At 42.5% G+C, this 18931-nt stretch overlaps 2 protein-coding genes across 2 annotated transcripts; both read left to right on the top strand.

Moving 5' to 3' along the window:
* The first annotated feature begins 255 nt into the window (after positions 1–255).
* fkbp9 (FKBP prolyl isomerase 9) lies at positions 256–12214 on the top strand. The gene is made up of 10 exons (XM_036555594.1): positions 256–580; positions 1589–1734; positions 4693–4882; positions 5974–6119; positions 6290–6479; positions 7270–7415; positions 7646–7835; positions 9278–9423; positions 9805–9968; positions 10382–12214. Exons 1-10 carry the CDS (start codon positions 378–380, stop codon positions 10559–10561), a joined length of 1701 nt encoding a protein of 566 aa, XP_036411487.1. The 5' UTR covers positions 256–377; the 3' UTR covers positions 10562–12214.
* Positions 12215–14707: 2493 nt separating this feature from the next.
* Positions 14708–17298, top strand: ciao2b (cytosolic iron-sulfur assembly component 2B). Its single transcript, XM_036515892.1, has 5 exons — positions 14708–14905; positions 15064–15143; positions 15351–15476; positions 15576–15621; positions 16210–17298. The coding sequence occupies exons 1-5, from the start codon at positions 14779–14781 to the stop codon at positions 16305–16307; spliced, it is 477 nt and encodes a 158-aa protein (XP_036371785.1). The 5' UTR covers positions 14708–14778; the 3' UTR covers positions 16308–17298.
* The last annotated feature ends 1633 nt before the right edge of the window (positions 17299–18931 follow it).

Below are 18931 nucleotides of genomic sequence, written 5' to 3'. Positions count from 1 at the left end.
AGTCAATACAGGGGGTCTGAAAGTGGCGTTCTTGTCCCAGAACAGAACAGCACAATAACAGTATAATAATATGTTGAAAGAGCACGTTTGTGACATGATTTTCTCCAACGCTTAAAAGTAGCAAAGTCACGAACTCGTCATCCACATTGATATGTGTTTGATGAGGCTGGGGCCTGCGCTACACGTTTACACATCATCATCCGCAAAGGGAGGTACCGTTACGTACGCAGCAAACTTGTAGGTCCATTCAATCCGTGCAAGAGCAGCTAGACGGTTAGCTTGTTACCGAACGCGAGGGGACGAAAGAAGTCAGACTTCTTGTCATTCCGACACCGAAAGCGATAGCGGTCTGTTTTTGGTCTCCCACTCTTTGCAAAATGAGACAAAGTTTGCTTGGCATGATTTGTTTGGCGCTTTTGATTACTTTCGTTGCTTGCAACGCCCCGCCGGTACCGCTGGACGACATCGTCGTGGAGAAGACCTTCGTCCCTGAGCAATGTGATAGGGCAGTTAAATCTGGCGACTTTGTCAGATACCATTACAATGGGATGTTCCCCGACGGCAAGAAGTTTGACTCCAGGTAGGCAACGGAAGGACGGACTTAGAAAATGTATTGTGCTTCTGTTGCTATGCGTACTGCTACATAACTGCATGCGCCGGTCAGTCGCACTGTATGTTTTTTATTACCGCAGTAAAGTGGCCACGCAGGCAACACATGCTAGTGAATAGGTAGCTCGCTAACCGAGTGGTGGAGCTATTCATTCACATGTAATATACATTATTGCTTTTTGGATTTAAATTGTCACGTTACAGTAGGCCTAATTCATACTGTCGTTGTCAAAAATCATTAGCTGGCTATAGTTTCAGTGATCAACTTACAATATAATATAAATACATATAATAAATTAAAATGTTAAACTAAATCTGCTAATTAACTTTACACATTTTGGGAGTTTCCGCGTCAGTAGTTTTCTTCTCATACCGTGGATATAAATAGATGCGAATATAGTCCTTCACGCTGTTTACCCATTTATGACAGTAATAGAACATGGTTTTTTGCACCGATGGTTGCATTGTATGCGGTTCACCTACTGGCGGAAAATCCAAATTCAAGTATGAAAATTTGCGGTACGGAGACGATGCGCAAATTACCTGGATTTTATTAACTTCAGACTACGTTATAGTTTTTCTTATCATGTTTGCAATCCTTTGGTTGGGAAAAAAAGGGACTGTGATTGTGTAACTTTAATATCAGGAGCAGAAAACTGCACATGCACACACAAGGCTGTGATGAGAGGTTGGTGTGCACTTAGAACACATCAGCAGTACCTGACGAGGGAGCCAAACCTGTAACCTTCACATTATAAACCCAGTATCATGACCATGTTGCCACACAGTCACTCTTTCAACAAAGGGCCTTTATTAATGAATGAACACATTAATTAATGCTTCTACTTTGTTGCTTTTTGTTCGTAAAAGTTGCACAGGCAACAGGAATTGGACAGCTGGACAGCTAAAGTTCTTATTTATTTATGCATTCGGTGTTCTTGGCTGTCTTTGACCTCCAACCCCGGCCTGGTGTCCACAGCTATGACCGAGGCTCCACGTATAACGTGTACGTAGGGAAGAGGCAGCTCATCGAAGGCATGGACAAGGCCCTGCTGGAGATGTGTGTGAACGAGAGACGCCTGATCAAGATCCCACCTGCCCTGGCGTACGGCAAGGGCGGATACGGTAACAGCCTCTCTGACTCTGCCCCCTCTGACACCCCGTTTCTGCACGTCACAGTGAAGCAGCAGGCACAAACTTACTTGAGGATGTGAGAAAATGCAGTCTGTAGACATTTCAGAGGGAGGACCTTTCCACACTGTGCTTCCAGCTTGCAAGGAGAGAGGAGATCTTTCTCGAGTCAGAGGTGAAGCTATGAGAGCCGCACTGTAGGGCAATATTTATTCTGTGGTGGAATATTTACAGTAGGGCTAAACACATCTGTCTCAACATAATAAAAAAGGCTCAGAATGAATGAAAAAATAGAGAATCTGTTGTTCTAGAGCCCTAAGAAGCAGCTCTGGCTTTAGGTGTAAAAGACTGTCCGTTATATTTGCGGAGCTAGAACACATTCAACAGTAGGTATTAATGTGCTAGCTACTAGCTTGGACCTAGTTATTCTGGATATAAGGTGCTGTAAGAATTTTGTCCAGTGCTGGTGATGTCATAGTTGTGCCCAGAGAGAATGCAAATTATGCAGACCACAGCAGTCAAGGCGCTTGTCTCTTGATAATTGCACCTCTCGCCAACCTCTGTTATAGTCTACAGTAAAACATGAAGTGACCTGTTTGGACAAACCCACTCTTGCTCATATGTCCTCATACACATGCAGTTCCTGGAGTTTATGTTATCTGATTATAATTATGATTATAAGTGGTAGTTAGTCTTGTCAGTCCTTTTGTGAACATGACATACAGAGCTGTAAGCAGTGTAATCGACATACATTGACAAGACAGAGTGCACACTTAATATGCATGGGCTCTGCCACTGGCCTAAGAGATGAAGTGGATGCTTTTGGGCATCAGTTTAGAGCAAGAATTTGCATGTGAGTGAACAGACACCTACATGTCTAGCCAAGACAAGGAGACAACCTCCATCTGTTGTGGGTGGAATCACAATGAGTTGTTTTTACAGTTCTGCCTTACAAGTGTGTATGCACATCAGTTAATATGCATGCATGACTCTGTGTGTATGTGTGTTTTAGAGAGAGCAAGAGACCTCTTAACGAGTGCCCATGCGCTTTCAGACTCTCTGATGAACTAATCCGCACATTCTTCGGCTAACTTGTTGCCCCAGGCTAGTCCTCATACTCCTCCACCCCACCATAGATCCCTTTCACGGATGTCCCCACTGTGACAGGGCTTCTGTGCTAACAGGCAAGGTTCGAAAGGAAGGGATGGAAAGGAAAAGTATAATCAGTTGTGGTTCACACACTGTGGCATCTTTATTCATGCTTTGAAACAGCCCCGTCCGAGTTTGGCTCGTTTGACTTTTGAAGAAGTAAGCCAGCCAGTACTGCCCCCGGATTGTTTGCGCAGTGTGATTCTGGCATGGACGTGTGAGGTGACAGTCACGGCTTTTATAAGCAAATTGTCGGAGGTCAGCTTCGGCTTGCAAGCTGTTTTAAGTGTAAACAACCATTCCCAAATCACGCCGTCTGAAGTTCAGGTGAAGTTAAGTTAAACACAGCTTTAGGCCTGCAGTTAAAGCCCCCCCAACCCAATCACCCTGACTCAATCTCCCCGACTCCCTCTCACCCCTCTGAGGCTAATGTGTGGATGAATGCACAAACTGCAAGAGACCGACTGCAGTTGTTGTGCCACAGATGTTTGGTGCGGCAACCATGCGCACAGTTCGCTTGAGTCTTTGTAAGCAGTTTATGTAATATCCCAGTATCCCCCACTCTGTGGTGCCGGCTGGAATGAACCGTTACCGTGTGGCTGTCTCTGCGGTCCTGGCAGGGGGTGCTGGGGGGGGGTGGGGTGTTGTTAGGCCTGGAATGCTGGGCCTGATTCAACATGTAGGGACTGGCAAACTGGGCGGGAGGTATTTTATAGTAGCACAGGGCTGTGGGGTGGAGTTGTCTGAGCAGCTGTGGGCGGGGCACAGGCAAACCTAGTTCCAGCCAAGCTGCGTGGCATCGTCCTGCCAACACATCAGACGGTGTTCTTTTTCAGCCCTGTGATTGGTAGCTGTAATAAATGAGAACGAGGGACTGTTTTGTGTCTGGAGTTTTTTGTTTTACAGATTTCATTCATTAATGAAAAAATGACAAGAAAGATGTCAGAAAACAGCCCCTTTTGACTAGTCTTTATTTTTTTAAAAGAACAAACATTATTCATTGTAACAAGATTTTCTGATATTTTTGTGTGGGGCAGCACATGTTCCAATGTTAGAAAAAATAACAACGGTCAAAAAAAAAAGTAAAAGAAGGGGATTGCCACAGAGAGCATCACAGAAAAGCCATGCAAAATGAATAATTAAAAAATGTGAAATGTAAAAATGTACAATAACAAGCATAAACATAGTATATACACACAGTACATAAAAGTAGTATAAACATGAGCACCCAGATATAGTCAGTCAAGATTTTTATGTGTTCAGGGTTCCCATGACTGGTGACTCAGTGGGACCACTCAAAGTGGCTGTAGCATTCCAGGAACATCGTCAAACATCCTGTTTAAAACGCATTAAAAATTGCATTCCTAGCATTTGATGATCTCTGTCCAGAAGAGATCCCAGATCTCCCTGAATAAGTTTCCTGGTCAGAGTAAAAAAATAAAAAGTTATATTTTGTAGCCAAGCTGAGAGACAGATTCAGAAGCTCCACTTAAGAACTGCATCTCCACCTGCTCAGACCACATGTGGTGTGTCAAACCATCTATGGTCACTCAATGGGTAAAAATAAGGAACAACACTTTTTGGGTTTGTTTTATTTAGCAAAGGTTCCTGATCATTTGAGGACAAACCAGGTTTTAGATAAACATATTAATGAATCAGTGAAATGATTACCTATTTATTATTTTCCCAGCTGTGGAAGACTAGAGTTTTGGATTGGCTCACACTGAAACTGCCACGGCTTCTTCACTTTGGGTGTTTGAACTTAACGCGTGTGTTGTTGATTGTGTGTGTACTCCTGCCCAGGTGACATCATCCCCCCAGATGCCATCCTGCACTTTGACGTCCTGCTGCTGGACATCTGGAACCCAGAGGACACAGTCCAGATCCGGACGTACCACCGGCCCGAGAAGTGCGATCGCACCGTCCAGGTGTCCGACTTCATCCGTTACCACTACAACGGCACTCTGCTGGACGGCACTCTGTTCGACTCCAGGTTTAGTTGTGCTCATTTTACTCTGTTTGCATAATCGATTAATGTTTGTATGTATAATATTGCTCACCTTGTCGTGTATGTATAAATACTCTTGTTAACTAAATTTAAGCTTCTATCCCTGTGCCTCAGTCTTAACGCCTCATCTCCACATCCAAATTCTACCTGTAATCCCCCCCCCCCCCCCCCCCCCCAGCCCAATTCTAGAAGTTTTTCAATCTTGGACCTTAGCAGTGTAAACCCATTAACCTGAATTGGGACTTCTAAATTTTAACCCTAACTGAACGTGAAGAGGCTGGCTAGAAAAATGTCAAAATTTTGGACAGGATGACTAGGAAAAAGATCTCACTCTGATGGGCCTCGCTCATTCAGGCCAGCTGGGCTGGAATTCAGTTACAAAAAAGCGTGGCCCACTCAGACACTTAAATATAGATCTGTGAGCCCGGGGCCACATTTATGCAACCAGAAATTTGCAGTGGCTGTCTGCATAGCGGCATACAGACAATAAATTTTAAACTTCTTGACGCCTTAGTAAGATATTTCAAATGAACTAAAACTTACTAAACAACAACAAACCTGAAAGGATATCACATGTAACATAATACAAGCTTTGTTTGTTCTTTTGTATCTTTTAAATACTAAAAGGCATTTTTTCATTTGTCACCAATTATAATTAACCTGCTTGGTTAAACATTGTTGTTTTAAATACTGTCCAGATAAGCATCCAGCCATGGTTTATGAGTGTATTTAATTTTGTGGCCAAAGAGATACACATATTACTGTGCATGTTTTTTTGTAATATACTGTAAGCGGGACAGTCCAGAATCACAACTTAACCAGCCAGACGTGTTGGAATGGTGAAAATCAGTGCACTGTGATAAGGTATGAGGCAAATGCTATGATAAAGAGTCGCACCTTCAGTCTATGGGTAGATACTGCTATCTGTACCTGTGGTTTCCATTGTAAATTCCAATGTATTTCTGTATAGCAAAGTCATAGTAATTCTGTTATGATATTGCCTGTTATGGTACTGTGCCCTCATTTGGCGATTTGTCTGTACCCCACACCTTTGCCCCCTCCTCCCCCAAATGCAGCCACACCCGCATGCGTACCTATGACACCTACGTGGGCATTGGCTGGCTCATCGCAGGAATGGACCAGGGGCTGCTGGGAATGTGTGTTGGGGAGAAGCGCATCGTCACCTTGCCGCCATTCCTGGGTTACGGCGAGAATGGAGATGGTGAGCTTGACGGAAACACCGCACTGGAAATGAGTGACATCCTGTGACAGGTTTGAGGGCAGTTAAACAAAGCTTTGAGGAGGGCCACTGAACCATTACACAGGAGACAAGTTACTTTGAGCGGGCAGCCTTCAGTACAGTGATGCGTCTCCCTCTCCCTGACCCTGCAGGCAGTGACATCCCCAGCCAGGCCTCCCTGGTTTTCGATGTGGTTCTGCTGGACCTCCACAACCCCAAAGACAGCATCACAGTGGAGGAGCAAGTGGTGCCAGACCCCTGCCCCAGAAAGAGCCAGGTGGGCGACTTCATGAGGTACCACTACAACGGCACACTCCTGGATGGGACGCCATTTGACTCCAGGTGAGTCAGGCCTATTCTGTCATGTTCTTACTGCGTTGGCATGTGTTTATGCATTCAACACCCCATCACTGTGTAGTTGCTCTGGCCCAGATTGCTATTCTGCAAAAGCTGTTTCCAAAAGAGCAGAGGTAAAAGTCCAGACCCCTGTGTGTGTGTGAGGCTGTAATTACATGTAACTACCATAAGAGGGCGACATCACCAGGCATAACAGGCCCGGTTAGCCTCATTGTAATTGCCCACCCACAGGAAGCTGTGAGGAATAGAACTTAGACCCTAGGAAATTCACGAAGATTCAGGATTCAGGAATGCCCATTCAACATATAGGGAAGAAACAGGATTTTTTGGTAACTGAGAAATAATATAAAAGGAAAAAAATTAATCCAACCTTGTCACGTAAAGTGCCCTAGTGAAATTTTTCATCGATCTTGGTGTGTGTGTGTGTGAGAGAGAGACAGACAGACAGAGAGACAGTGTTTTGTCTATTTTCATGCCTGTGCTGATAGCAACATGATAAACAAATCATTCCATAAACATGATATTATTGTCATTTAACGGATGCTCTTATCCAGAGCTGCTTACATAGGTTACAGTTTTTTACATGTTACCCATTAACACAGCTGCGCATTTACTGAGGCAGTTGTGGGTTAAGTACCTTGCTCAAGGATACCATGGCAGTGCCCCAGCGGGGGAATTGAACCAGCAACCTTTCAGTTACGAACCTGGCTCCTTACCGCTGTGCTACACTGCCAGACATGTTTGAGTGTCCGTTGATGTTGCTTGTTGCCCACAGCTACTCCCGGAACCACACCTATGACACCTACATTGGGAAGGGCTATGTGATCGCGGGCATGGATGAGGGCCTGCTTGGCCTGTGCATTGGCCAGAGGAGAAGGATCATTATTCCACCTCACCTGGCCTACGGAGAGGAGGGTACAGGTAGGACCATGGTCACACGCACTTGCTCTTGAAATTCCACTCTTCTTGCCCGTGACTCTGTGTATGTGTTTGTTTGTGTATGCGTGTGTGTGTGTGTAAGTAAGTAAACCAGGGATCTATGCTGTATCCACTAGTGATGTAAGGCTCATTAAACCCAATTTAGAGGTGGACTACTGTGTGCTGTCAGTGGTTGACTCATATGAACCAAGAAAGACCTTGACATCTTTCAGGCACCAAGATCCCTGGCTCGGCCGTGCTGGTCTTCGACATTCACGTCATCGACTTCCACAACCCCTCGGACACAGTGCAGATCAACAGCTACTTCAAGCCCGACAACTGCAACCCAGTTAGCAAGAAGGGCGATTTCGTCAAGTACCACTACAACGCCACCCTGATGGACGGCACCCACATTGGCTCCACGTGAGTTCTCTCTGCCAGCCTCCACACTATGCATCTTTTATGGGGGTTCTATAGTCATCATCATGACTGTCATTGAGCAGACACTTATCCAGAGCAACTTACTAGTTTACAATTTTTACAAGTCATCCATTTATATAGTTGGATATTTACTGAGGCAATTCTACATTAAGTACCTTGCCCATGGGTACAGTGGCAGTACCCCAGCAGGGAATGAAACCAGCAACCTTTCGGTTACAAGCCCTGCTCCTTTCCACTATGCTACACTGCTGCCCCTAAGGACTTGATGGTTCAGAATTTTTGATATATCTGAAATGAACGCAGATATCTCAAAACGCAGAGGTTGTGTGCTTATTTTAAGGGAATGCCACAACAAATTCAAACAGACATTAATGAAAAATTCAGTGCAAGAACTGGAAAAAAATATAATGCCCTGTGTATGGGTGTAGTTCAAAGTGAAGGAAGAGGCACTCTGTGGGTAGATCGAATGTGGGTAATTTGTTATTATATCACTGTTCCTAACCACATGAGATACTCAGAAACCTGCATCTTGATGATGACGCCTGATTGCCCAGCTGCATTGGCACCCAAGCCTAACATCGCATCGCATGATATCGCACCGTCCTCTGGAACTCGCCACAGACACGCCTGTGTCTGTTCCATTAGTCAGACCAGGTTTCGTTTCCTGTTGTGTGCATCATTGTTGGTGTAATCACACCTCAGACAGCCAGCGTCATGCAAATTGTGCAAGGCACATGCGTCACAGCATAAGAAAAACAAATTTGACTCTCTGTGGAACTTGTAGGTTATATTTATGTTTGGCTAAATGAAACAATACAAAATTAAATCATGCCCCCCCAAAAAAAATTTTCATAGTTTATTAGTAGTTAGTTTGAACTGTTGCAAAACCCTTAATAAATGCTAATTTCTCAGTAGAAAAAGCTGACCAACAAAGAGTTTTAGGAGGTGTTGACACAATAATTAACGGAGTTCAGATTTGACAGGATGCAGTAAATTTTCCAAGTTTCATGGCTCTGTGTTGGAAGCACATTGTCAAGAGTGCCTACTCATGGTCTAGATGTTGAGACGCAAGAACAGTATGTTAGTACAGTCCCTGGCAAGCCTGTCTTTTTGTTCCATGAGTGAAGCAGCTTTGATAGCAATACATTGCCAGTGTTTTAAGCGTCACAGTGTAATCAGTGCTGTCAGTGCACGTCATTATTTGTCACTGTGCTATTTGGATAGGCGGTACATGTGTATTTCCTGTTTTGTGTGTGCTTGTGTGTTTAACCCCATCCTGTGTGTAAATGTTTGTGTTTATTCTACAGAGAGAGTTTTGAGAAGACCTTCAACATGGTGCTAACCTGGCTGTGTGTGTGTCTGTGTGTGTGTGTGTGTGTGAGAGAGAGAAATACTTACTCAGCTCTGTGAATGGCTTTCTGCAGGCACACCTATGGGAAGACCTATGACGTTGTCCTTGGGGTGGGGCAGGTGGTGCCAGGGATGGAGCTGGGGCTGAAGGACATGTGTGTGGGAGAGAAGCGCACCCTAATCATTCCCCCTCACCTGGGCTACGGCGAGAGAGGAGTGGGTGAGCACCTCAGGCTCCACACAGGGCTTGCAAATCTATTCATAGAACCTGTAAATGGTGGTCTGAAAGATGACCACAGCAAAGGGTTCATTCAGAAGCTCACTAAAGAACGTGGAGGCGTTTGTGAAGAGTTTGTGAACATGAGAAAAAAAACTGAGGGCTTGGAGTGTGTGTCCACTGATGTCATAAGTATGAGACAAGACTGAGGGTTGGGAATGTGAGGAGGTGTTCAGTGATGTCATCAAGATGAGAGAGGACTGAGGTCTTGGGAGTGTACAGGAGCATACATTCAGTTCCCCACAGTGAGACAGGACTTTGAACAGGAAGCGTGTGAATATGTTCATTAATGACACCAGTGTGGTGCTGTGTTTACATGTATAGATGGTGAGGTCCCAGGCAGCGCTGTGCTGGTGTTCGACATCGAGATGATTGACATGGAGGAAGGGCTTCCTGAAGGTTACATGTTCATCTGGAATGGTGAGGTCTCCCCTAATCTCTTCAATGAGATGGACAAGAACAAAGACAACCTGGTGGAGCCTTCAGAGGTAAGCTGCTCTGTTCCACCCTCTGGACAGATATGTTAAGCAGCCTCTCCGGAAAAAAATAAAAGTGGTAAAAAATAAAGAAAGAGAGCAGGGTGGAAGGAATATATCTCTATGTCAAATTACACGTTCTGTGTTATTGTAACATCACAATGGAAGCAACCCGAATGTGCTTTACGATGTCTGTAAATCGTACGGTGGAAGACTATAAGACTTAACTAAAGGAGCTTTCCGTTAAGCAGCTTTGGTGAAAAGGATAAAATTAAATATATTTGCTTTGCTTTAGCTAAGAAAAAGCATAATTATTATAAGTTAGGAAGCCCTTACAGATGTCATAATGCTTGCAAGTCTGTTGCACATTCACTCCTTGCCATTGAGGAGGACGTGGTCACCAGCTTTGCCTTTTCTCCTTGCAGTTCTCCGATTACATCGCACGTCAGGTCAACGAGGGCAAGGGACGGCTAGCCCCCGGTTTTGACGCCCACAGGATCATTGAGAACATGTTCTCCAACCAAGACCGGAACAGTGACGGGAAGATCACACCTGATGAGTTCAAGCTGAAAGCAGATGAGACCCCTTCACACGATGAACTATAAGAGCCGGGGCTCATAGCATTGAAAACGTGATTCAGGGTCGATAACACTAACCCGAAAACATTTTTTATAGTGTTGAATATTGTTTTTTCTGTTGTTTCCTTTTTTTCTACGTCTTAGAAGGGAGCTCCAGTCGTATCCATAATTTGATGTTTTGTGTACTGATTAACTTAAGATACAGGAATGAGAGGCTGGTCAAGCAAAGCACACTGAGCTCAGGAACCAAAACGCTGCCTTAAATTGCCATGACAACAGCCGATGTCGACAGGTCGGCTTGGGTTATTGCGCACAAAGGAAAACGCGGTTGACTCTTTGGTCTTTGGTCATGAGTACAAATTCTACTGCTGTTCAGTTCTAATGCACTCAGTATGGGTCATGATGAAGTTTCTTGAGGGCCCATACAGACAGGTCCAATTGAAGATGATCGGACTGCTTGTCCCAAAACTCTTCTTAGTCATGAAAGAATACAGGCCAGTGGCATCTCCTTTGTTAGACATACCAGGTGTCGAAGATTAATTTGAGCAGAGTCTTCAGGCAGGTTCGGGAGAGCAAAGCTTTATTCTTGTATTCTGGAGAGTCAACACACACATAAGCACAGTATCTGTGAACTCTGTCCTTCACAGAGGATAGGCAGAATATATAAAACAACCTCCCAACTTCCTCTTATCAGTTCCTCTTCAGAACTGGTGCTGGCTGGTAATGCAGTCGGGGCACAGTTGCATACTAGCACACTAGCTTAAGCAGACAGATATCATCCCTCGCAGGGGAGGCAACTGGCAGTTACAGTTTTCCAAGTACGCTCATGTGATGATGTGCATACGGCACGTACACCATGGCCCAGTATCTTTCCACTCATGATGCAGTTCATATAGTTCATTCTAAGGTTACCATCTTACATTCCCACGTAATTTTTATTTCCACACCAGGTGAATGGCAATGAACTGCTAAGCTAATCAGAGAGCAAGAGGGTGGGACTTGTGCACTATCCGAGGTGCTGTAATTGGTAAACATCGTTGATCAGACAGTGCAGGCAGTACTAGTACATTGACAAAAACTAGTACATTGACAAAAATACAAATACTAGTATTTGGCAAGACTAAACAGACTTCTGTTAGGCAAAGTTTGGAAAAAAACCCCACTGATATCACTTCGCCTCCCCTGATAATGTCATTGCTGCTGTTTGCAGAGTGTGAGTTGATGAAGTTTGAGCGTAGCATGTTTATTTAACCAGCTTACTTTGCTCTCCCTGCAAAAGCTTGCAGTATATCAGGAGACAACTCTCTGCCCTGTTTCCCATCATGCATCGCGGACTGACATAGAAGAGCAGTCAGTCCCCAAAAGGCCAGGTCAGGGTACATCAAGATGTTGTACTAAGGCCTTTATATACATTGTTGTAATATCACCTTTACTGATTAGAAGAGAGTTTAGGTCAAGGTGTGGAGCTCAGCATTAGAATATAAAACTCTTAAAACTGTCCATTTCCCTCAGTCATAAGTCATGGTTTGAGATATGCGACATATGCTACAAAGTTCATGAGACACATCCATGAGAAAAGCATGTGTAATTATATACCAATGGGTGTACATGAGTTGCTTTCTGTTTTGAAAGTCACATCTTTTACAGTTTTGGTATTAGTTCGAGCTCAGCCTACTCAAAATATACGAGACCAAATTATTGATGAAGATTGGATGATCTCTTATTTGAGTTTGTTATGTGCATTTGTTGAGGTTTGAGCAGGTTTTTATATTTTTTATTTTCAGTTTTTAGTGTTGGAATCTTAACTATGACTGCATTGGAGTGGTTGACAATTCACTGAAGAATGACTGTTGCTGAAATATCTATCTGTTCCTGTCTGTGTTACAGAAAAAAAGTTACAACTGTGAAGTGGGAACTTTAGATGACAGGAAATCAATATAACATAGTAAATGATTGTACATAGAAATATTCTTTAGCATCTGCATTTCAGGAGTGGAATTAACTTCCCTAACAAGAAAACCAAAACTGTATAAACTTATAAACACGAATGTAAGAGAGTTGTCTTTTTTCCCCACTTTTGGCTTCAAGAAATGTTAGAATTTTTTCAGATTTTTTTTTTTCTTGTTATTGCCCGAATAGCTCTCTTGGTGAGGTCCTGTTGTTCTATCATATAAACTACATAAACTTTACAGTTGCTGATTGGTCATTGATGGCATGTGATAGCTTCCCCTGGTCTTGGGTTCATGCGGCCTTGTTTTTTCTGTCACCACTTTATTGGCAGCTCACTGTGTTTTCGGTGGGGGTTGATGGTGGGTTGTTTAGGCTAAATTAATAAATGTATTGCAGCACTGACTGCATCTGCTCTGAAGCAGAACTGGAAATATTTATATGCCTCACCAGTAGGGACATCCCCCTGGTTACAGATTTGGCCCACGCAGCTTTAACCATGTTAAGTTCTTTCTGCCTGCTTCGCTGAACTTCCTCACTCTGAGATTTGCAGATGATTTTTCAAATAAGAGCCGTGCTGCAGTGTTGCGTAAGTTTAATGCCTCAAAATCTGAATGCCTCAAGTCTTGTGTGAGTTATGGATGTAAGAAGTGATATGAACGTGCCTTAAATGTAGGATTTTTTATGTACCTTAAGTAAATGCACATTCCAAACTATATGGTTTCATTAAAGTGTCTTTTTTTAAAACACCTTAAAACTTGAATTTGAGGCTTTTTTGCCTGACCTTGATAGTCATGCTACAATTTAACCTTGAAGCTGACAAAATTCAACATCAAACATCTCAGCAATTTCATCATAATATTTTGCTGAGATTTTATGCACCAACTCTTGACCATAACAAGTAACAAATTGTGTCCAGGGTTGCAAAAATCCATGCAGTAGTTTTCGCGCATGAGACAACGCATATACGTTAGAATTTTTATCAGTGCAAACAGTGCTCTCAAAGACCAAACAATTTTCAGAAGTTTACTCTGAAAATATCAAATGATTTGTCCCGTGTCGAAGATTAACTCATGTGGAGCCTTCATGCTGGTTCAGAAGAGCAAAGCTTTATTCTCATGCTCTGGAAGAGAGCCAACACATACACAAACATAGTATTTGCCAGTTCTGTCCTGCACAGAGGGCAGACAGAATATACAGAGCACTTGTTAACATTGAAACTGGTGCGTCACGCTCAACTTCCTCTTATTAGTTTCTGCACAAATGGCCAGGGACATGATCTAATCAAGTCTGGATCACATACTTGTATGCCAGTTAAGCAGATGCCATCCCGCACAAGGGAGGCATCTTGGGGTTTCAGCTTTTCACACTACTTCTTATGTAATGATTCGCATACAACACATACACCATGGCCCAGCATCTTCCACTGATGTTTGCACATTTGTACAGTTCAGTCTAAGGTCACCCTCTTACAATATCAGATCATTCTAAGGTCACCTGCTTACACTTCCGCTGTTCAAAATATCAGTTTATTCATAGGTCACCCTTCTGCTAGTCATAATACATTTACTTATCAGTCGTAGTGCCTTTTCTTATAATGGTAGGGGATGTAGATTTTATTGATATTATATTATATATATAGATATTATTAACATGGCTTAAATGTTGAATTTACTTCCCCTGCTGGATTTAACGGCATTTGTATAGCAACATGCTAATATTTCCCAGTCTGATAGGAACTACCACCTAAACAATCATATTTAGCCTCCCTTTTTCAGCTAGGCGTCAGCAGCTACCCCCAGTCAGTACATTTTATGTTGGAACTAATGCCTGATTACGTAATAACCAAATACTTACATAGTTATGCCTAGTTTAATGCAGAGGTAATTTCATGAAAGGAAATTTCATTTCCTTTCTTCCCTGACTTTTGCCAGCATTAATACACCTGAAATTAGAAATAGTTTTTGTTAATGAATACTGATGCAAATGAACAATACTACTATAGTAATATTAATTTTGGTTTTCATGGAGCCATGCACACTTCATTTTCCATATTTTCATTCATGTTAAAAACAGTTTGCTTTGATAAGATTGATAGCGCTCCACACTTGCAGTCACAGAGTTATCTCATTTGAAATATATTTAGGTAGGCTGAACGACTGTGAACGCAACTATTCTTGACTCCTTTGAGTTTCCGTACAAAGTCCGGAAGTAGGTTGTATTTGTCGGCCTGAACGTACGTTTGTCAGTAAACTAGCTTGCTAGCTAACTTTCAGCTAACGTCAGTTTAGTTACAGATGTCGGGAGCAGCTCGTTTAGAAAACGCAAATCCCCTGATCTTTCAGCGTTCGGGGGAAAGATGTTTGACAGCTGAAGAAGAGGATGAAAACGTTGCCGATCCCATTGATGACAGGGAAATCTTCGATATCCTTGTTTACAAAGCATATCCGTTAGCATTCTGCAGTAGCTGTCTGCTGTACCAAAGTAGCTAGCAACTACATGTACTATACATGCTGGGTGTCGCAGCTGAAAATGGGGTGTTTTTAGTTGGGATTGTTTGTCCTTAATTTGTTGCTGGGTACATCTCATCAGATCCATTAATGACCCTGAGCATCCGCTGTCCCTTGAAGAGCTAAATGTGGTCGAACAAGTGAGAGTTCGCGTGAGTGTCTGTCTCTTTATCTTCCCCACATTAATGACAAGTTTAGCTACTGTTGGTAATGAACGTAATGACTGTTCACTGGTCCTTACAGTGTATATGATTGAAACACATCATTGTCTGTCGTTACCCTTTGATAAACAGCAAAGACAGTATCAGAGTGTTTCATTTGGATATTAGCGGGATGAAGGATAATGTTCTTCTTAACAGGTTAATGATCCAGAAAGTACCGTGTCTGTGGAGTTCACCCCCACCATTCCTCATTGTAGCATGGCTACCCTGATTGGTCTCTCCATAAAAGTCAAACTCCTGAGGTCGCTACCAGACAGATTCAAGGTCAGTGAAAAACATTAAACTTTGTCAACGATTGTCAGTATGATTGTTTTCAGATTAATATTTCAGTGTCTTATTAAGGTAATATCTGTCTCTGTCTAGATTGATGTGCATATAACTCCCGGTACCCATGCCTCAGAGGATGCAGGTAACTCCCCCTCAGTTTTTTGCCCAAACAATCATGCTGCTACCAAAAACGAATTCAACTTATATAACTGTTAAATTCAGTTATGTAAATTAGAGCTCTAATGGGGTATGAAGCTTCGTATCCTCTAACGCTTAAACTGACAAACTCCAAGAGTCAAGTCCACTGTCAAGACTAAAGAATTGTTGTGAGAATGGAGACTGACGGGAAGACAGTCTTTGCGTATGTAGCTGTGTTCTTACTCACTTCTGTCTGTGTACATGTAAATGCCTTGGTACTGTCATTCTGCTATTGATGGTTGCTTAAGTGCTTTGCAAGTAAGAGAATGTGTTTTTAAAAAGAGGAAAAAAAAATAATTCCAGCATTACACAAGTAGAATCTTATATTGATGGCAAAGAAACTTTGAGCAAAAGTGCAAACCATTGTCACTTCTCTGCTCTGCTTCTAATATATTGCCTTCTAACTACCTGCACACCCGTGGCGAACCGCTACCTTGATGTTTGAATTTAAATGAACCCATGTGGAACTTCAAGTGAACTTGACCTTGTAGCACGGTGCATGTCACTAAATTTGCACTTTGTGTTTCTGCAGTGAATAAGCAGCTAGCAGACAAAGAGAGAGTGGCTGCTGCTTTGGAGAACTCTCAGCTGCTGGAGGTGGTGAACCAGTGCCTCTCTTCCAGAACCTGAGCACCCAGAGTGACCGCACCAGCAGTGGTTCTGTCAGCAGTGATCCTCCGTTTGACCTTTGAACTCTGCTTTGGTTATTTCAACAAATTTTGTTCCATACGAAAATAAATGTGTCACTACATTCCTAATGAAATGGAGGGGTAATGGTAGGAGTGGCACTGACTGGGAGAGATGTGATGCATAAGCAGGTTTTCATTGTTAAGACGCACAAGCAGTTAATCATATTTATCACGTAGTTCATCAATACTATAAAGTATTTGAAGTATGCAAGTTCAGAAGAGTATTCTATTTGATAACCATGCCGTAACTGCAGTTTTCAGTTATTTTATAATGTGCATATAGTTTGTTTTACTCTTTGCACTCATGTTATATTATATATTACAGGTTTCTAGTGAAACAAAGAAAGTTAAAGGAGGAGCTTTGTAAGTGTTAGTGAAAGTAATTACTCCTGCACCAGCTACTGTAATCACTGCTTATCTAATGTTTTTATTTGCAGACATGATGCTAATTCTTTCACAGGTTACTGTGGGTGTCTACAGACAAATTGTTCTCCCAGTTACAATTGAGAATGTTGTTCCTCACACTGAGGCGATGGCTTGTTGAACTTGAAACATTCCAGTTCAGATGGGATGGGTCAGAGTCTCAGAATGAACTGAAGCCTTGAGCTGGATGAGTGAGTCGAGGTGTGGATTTCTCTGGTGTTAGGTGTTTTGCATGGGAGGAGTTTTGATGTAAGACTCAGGTGAAGAGAGCTGGTGAGGTGAGTGGAAGTGCAGACACCCCGCTGGTACTGGGTGAGATTTGTGGAGGAAGACTACGGTGCAGGGAGTTGGAGAGGAGAGTGGGGTGATGGAACAGACTATGAGCCTCATTTTCCACCAACATGACCTTTCCACCTTTTGTATCCTGCCCTAGCTGTGAAATGCAATGGATTACAACAGGCTACTGTCTAAAACATGTCTTATCCTTGCAAAAAATAAACAGTTATGCCAAACCCTATTACATTTCTTCAATTTATCTGTCCTATACAGCTTTCTTACGGCAACACTGTTCAACCCTGTCTTCCAAGACTTTGTCTGAATTTCTGCTAGAGTTGCCCTGCTTTGTCTCTACATGTGTACACAACTGCTGAAAACTAATGCATGAATTCATTCATTTAAAAAGCTACACAGATTGATATTCTGCAGTGGAGAGAAATCAACTCCTTTCTGTAAGTAGCTTATTATATTGTCATTTGTAACACCTTAAACAATGTTCTTTCATGTGAAAGTCCTATTCAGGAATATCTTCAATAACATCCCGCATAAGCTGTGGCTCAGCTATGGCTATGGTGTTTGCATCCTTGTCATTGTCATAAATGACCATACTATAATCTTTGGAGTTGCTTGCCATTTTCACCAACACTCACCCTCACGAATGTGTTCGCATGTAACTCAGGAATCCAGTCCCTCTTACAGAAATGCAGATGATGGTTTGGACTTGCATCTGACAAGGGACTACTAACATAACAGCATATACTCTGCATAGTGGTAAAATGCTGTTGTGGAATCTCACCTTCTAGAAAGAAACTTCAGTGATGAAACGGAGTCAGAGTGCAGTGAGACAATTGAGGGGGAAAGTTATCCAGCAACTTGCATAGAGAAGTCTGAGCAATTCCAACTTTCAGTAGTGTACGTCACAATTTTTGCGGTGATAAGGCGTGCAACTCTCAAACAGGTGCATACGTAATTTCTAGGAAGTATCCAGGCAGAAAAGTTATAATTGTGTTTTGAAATATTCTGTGGCTAGCAGTTAATTAAAAATGAAAAACTCCCTAAAATACATTCTTTTAAACCTGAGCCAGGTGAAACCATATCTATTGCTGACCGGGCATGGCCTGTGTGCTTCCTCAGACCTACACAGGACAGAAACCAGTCAAGGCCGTGAAGCAGATTATCTGCTCCGCTCAGGAAAGATACAACATCCTTAACATTTCAGAGTACACAGAGGGCTTTGTGAAGAATAACATCTTTGTGTATAACTGTTATACACGCAGGTGGAAACAAAGAGTACAAAATGGTCACACAGAAGGCACTCAGCTATCGCAGTGCAAATAGCTTTCCATTTTCAGTACTATTTCACAGATGCAATGTATGAATTACAGCCAGAATATGATTGCAATTAACTCTCTGATCATGAAATATGTATATTATATATGATATAGAGATGTCTGAGCAATTCCAACTTTCAGTAGTGTATGTCAAAATTTTTATGCAGTGATAAGGTGTGCAATTCTCAAATAGGTGCATACATCATTTCTAGGAAGTATCCAGGCAGAAAAGTTATAATTGTGTTTTGAAATATTCTGTGGTTAGCAGTTAATTAAAAATGAAAAACTCCCTAAAATACATTCTTTTAAACCTGAGCCAGGTGAAACCATATCTATTACTGACCGGCATGGCCTGTGTGCTTCCTTAGACCCATACAGGACAGAAACCAGTCAAGGCCGTGAAGCAGATAATCTGCTCCACTCAGGAAAGATACAACATCCTTAACATTTCAGAGTACACAGAGGGCTTTATGAAGAATAACATCTTTTATACATAACTTTTATACATGCAGGTGAAAACAAAGAGTACAAAATG

This window comes from Megalops cyprinoides, chromosome 21 (assembly GCF_013368585.1).
Source record: "Megalops cyprinoides isolate fMegCyp1 chromosome 21, fMegCyp1.pri, whole genome shotgun sequence".
In the NCBI taxonomy this organism is placed as follows: Eukaryota; Metazoa; Chordata; class Actinopteri; order Elopiformes; family Megalopidae; genus Megalops; species Megalops cyprinoides.
Note: the sequence above shows the minus strand (reverse complement) of the source record. Positions and strands in the feature narration are given on the sequence as shown.